This window comes from Triticum aestivum, chromosome 1B (assembly GCF_018294505.1).
Source record: "Triticum aestivum cultivar Chinese Spring chromosome 1B, IWGSC CS RefSeq v2.1, whole genome shotgun sequence".
In the NCBI taxonomy this organism is placed as follows: Eukaryota; Viridiplantae; Streptophyta; class Magnoliopsida; order Poales; family Poaceae; genus Triticum; species Triticum aestivum.
In genome coordinates, this window is record NC_057795.1 from 310,019,481 (window position 1) to 310,023,209 (window position 3,729).

The window sequence follows — 3,729 nt, forward strand, 5'->3', positions numbered from 1 at the left end:
ACGAAAGCTCTGCAAATAAGCTCAGTTCTATTCCAGCCCCCTCAGCTATGGTTTGCTCTTTCCAACATCCAACCTAGAGAGGCCATCACCATGTGGCGAGAGCCGGTGGCTACATTTGGGACAGATTAACGGGTTGCTCGTGCTTGAGGCTCTCTGCTCATTAAGCTCGTACTCTGTCTTACAACCATGATTAAATACGACACAAAATGTTAGGAGTGTTATTGTTGTTTTAGAATCAGAATTATATTTTGTACTCCCTCCGTTCCTAAATATTTGTCTTTCTAGAGATTTCAACAAATGACTACATACGGGTGTATATAGACATATTTTAGAGTGTAGATTCATTCATTTTGCTCCGTATGTAGTCACTTGTTGATATCTCTAGAAAGACAAATATTTAGGAACGGAGGGAGTATGTATGTTCACTCTAACGTAACAACACATTGGGTTATTGACTAGTACGAGATCAAATAGAAGAATGATACCAGTCTCAGAAAATGGCAATAAACAGACAAATTTCATACAACATTGAACTTCGTCTTGGGTGAAAGTTTTATACCGATTAAACTTTTGGCGATATGACGGATCTCAGAGAGACGTTTTTCTTCAGCTTCACTAGCAGGTGAATCATCTAAAACATGCTGCCTTCTTGGGTCTATAGTTAGATTCTCAAGTGAAGGGGCATTTTGCACAACGTGAACTATAAGTTCAACTTTGCTCTTTTCGCCTCTAAATTCAAAAACTCTAAAGATCGTTAGATACTTGTACTTGTCTTGCCCATATGGGAAGATCCTTAAAGGCCCCGGAACAACATCCATGCATGATGATCTAAACTGCAATAGTCAAAACAATAAATTAGACATTACGGTTAGGGAACTCGTAATAGTAAAAAAAAATCAAATATTGCTTTGAAAGTACAGAGATAACATAATATAGTTTGAATATTTGAATATACAAACTAATTACATGCATTTCACTAATTTCAGTTAAATGAATTAAACCTAGTTATGATGATGTTGGTGATCACATAATTAGTAAAATATAGCAACAAGAAAGGGGGGGAAATCCTTCAACCTGAGAATATTTTGAATTGTAGATACTACTCTAAGATGTGTTGTTTGAAGACAAGGCTTTAACCAACAATTAACCTATTAATATGTATATAAACGGCAGACATAAACCAAATCCTATATAACTGATCCCCACTAACATATTTATCTCAACACGCAACGATGTCACCTCAACATGTAGCCATGCATGGAAAAGCTCACCTCAACATGCAAAAAGGCTCAAAGGTTTTAACTATATTACAATTATACAATAATCGTATATATTTTCAGTTTTAACTCTTATATTATTAACCCAAATATTCATGTTTAATTGTTTATACAATCAAATCTCATTAACAGCAACGTGTGGGGTATCATCTAGTATTAATTAAGGTATTTGTTCATGAAAACTCTATGGGTTTAGATTTCCTCACAGAGTGAGTTCAGTCAGAAAATACATTAGTGGATATACTTTAGAAATTTGCAAAAACACATCAAATTACTGAAGAGCAATTACCTCCAAATCAAACTCCTGAAGGAATGGAGCAGCCTCTAGAAAATATGCAATAGAGAGAATGTCGTTGGCATGTTCAGAGAAGATATTCAACAACAGTTGTAAATATCTCAAATGAGAAAAGCTAGAAGTATTGTCCAATCGCCAGGGGAACTGGAAGGTAAGAAGAAACAGAAAATCAATAGGAGAATGTGGGCAACAAATTATCACAATTATGTAGTATTGCTAGAGCGAACCTTCGGTAGTGCACAAGTGTGACACAGAGTCAGGCGTTGCACTAGTGGATACGCATCAGCAAATGAACAAATAGCTTGCTCTAGTGTTAGTGTATAAGAATGAATAACAATATTGTGCAGTTCTGAAGATTCGCCAAGGTGAATAGGCACCAGCCTCCCTTGGAATATAAAGGTTTGGAGCTTGGGGGCGTTGAGTTCTATCGTAGTTACCCTGCAGTCACTCAGACGAAGGTATAGCAGGCAGGACAATGGCCTGTCCACTTTGAGTTCATCGTTTAGATGAACCATAAACAGATCCAACCACTCTATATTAGGGCAATTGGACACCATACATTGCATATCACTTGCAGACACACGTGTGGAGTATAGACCAAGCCTCCTCAGATTTGGAAAACCGACAAACTGAGAAGGCACTTTGAGCAATACATGGGCAAGCTGAATATGCTGCAGGCAACTTCCAGCGTCCAACAATTGCACTGGAAAAACATACCGTTTATAATGGAACACGTCGAGAGGGGTTAGCGACACATGAAGAATTAGATTCTTTGTCCGTGATGAAACCGCATAACGAACCCAATCATCAAGCTGATCAAATAGTTGGGCAAGCACATCAACAGTCAATCTGAGCTCAAACCGTTCAATTGTCTTGCCCTGGTGCTGGTACAATATTGTGTTCACAATATTGACGAATTGCTGGACATAATGCACCCTGTCCACACATTCGGGCGTCTGGATATGCCGCTGCTCCCTGGTCTTGTATTTACCACCGCACATAGTCAAAATATCGAAGGTTAGTTTAGGATAATGTTTCCAGGTATGCCTCCATGTACTAGACAGAATACTAGTCTTTGCAGCCTCTTTCAGATCCAGTTTTGACAGGATAGTGCACAACAATTCCTGTAGCAGCAGCAACAACAGGTTAGAACAAGTTGACAAATCACGTGTTAGAAACAGAACGGAAAATAAAGTTAAATCTTTTAGACAATAAGAGTATTTGATGATAACAAACACACCTCTGGAAGGATTCCAAACGGATCTTTTGATGCTATCTGTCTGCTGCGGTTTAACTTTCGGGGGGAGCCGCCTGATGGATCTGAAAATACTTCGGGGCGGGTTGGTTGGGGATGAGAATCGTTGTCGTCCATGTGCTGCCAAATAATCGGCTTCAGAATATCGTTGCGGGATAATTTACAATGGCAAATCAAGCTTGGCTTGCAGCCGCTATTGATCAGAACGGTCCCTATTCCTTCTCCGCGCCCATCATCAAAGATCCGTTCGGGACGGCGCGTCAGATTGTTCCCCATCGATCTGAAAAGTGCAAACGCAGGATTTACAACATCACGATGTTATTCTGAAATTTCGATTGTTCTGCTGAAAAATTAAGCTCACCTTACACTTTGTCGACGGGATGAGAATTCTTCTTGCGACTCAGGAGAGCGGAGGTTGAGATCCAGATCCAGAATCAGGCTTTTCACCAAGAAGAGACGATAGGCGGATAGGCTCTCTTATGAGACCTCCTCCTCAGCGCCTACTGCGACAAGTTTTTTATTTTTTTTAGGGATACCTTCTGCGACGGAAAATCCTAACGGACGCTCGTTGCGTCAAGTTGCCGCTGCTTCGCACAGAGGCGAGCGAGCTAGCGATCGAGATGGGCCGGCCCAATTAGGAGATTTCGCACGTGCTACAGCCTCCGGTTTTGGGAAGGTCCTAAACGGTTTTGGGAACCTTCTAGAAGCTTCTTGAACCGGTTTTTTCACTAGTTTTTTCTGTTTGTTTTTCTTTTTTCTTTTTCCTGTTTCTTTTTTTCTTTTTCTTTATTTGTTTTTCTGTTTGTTTATTTCATTTTTCAATTCCTTTTTCTTCTTTTTTAATTTTCTTTTTGTTCTTCAGAATTTCAAATTCTTTTCTAAAATTCTAAAAATGTTTTATA

General features: G+C 39.4%; 1 protein-coding gene across 1 annotated transcript; it reads right to left on the bottom strand.

Moving 5' to 3' along the window:
* Positions 1 to 448: 448 nt before the first annotated feature.
* Positions 449 to 3,235, bottom strand: LOC123121252 (F-box/FBD/LRR-repeat protein At1g13570; the record flags this gene model as incomplete). The annotated part of the gene is given in 5 exon segments (XM_044541163.1): positions 449 to 833; positions 1,567 to 1,716; positions 1,800 to 2,696; positions 2,813 to 3,107; positions 3,189 to 3,235. Coding segments are annotated over 4 exon segments (1,653 nt in total). The 3' UTR covers positions 449 to 518.
* Between the last annotated feature and the right edge of the window lie 494 nt (positions 3,236 to 3,729).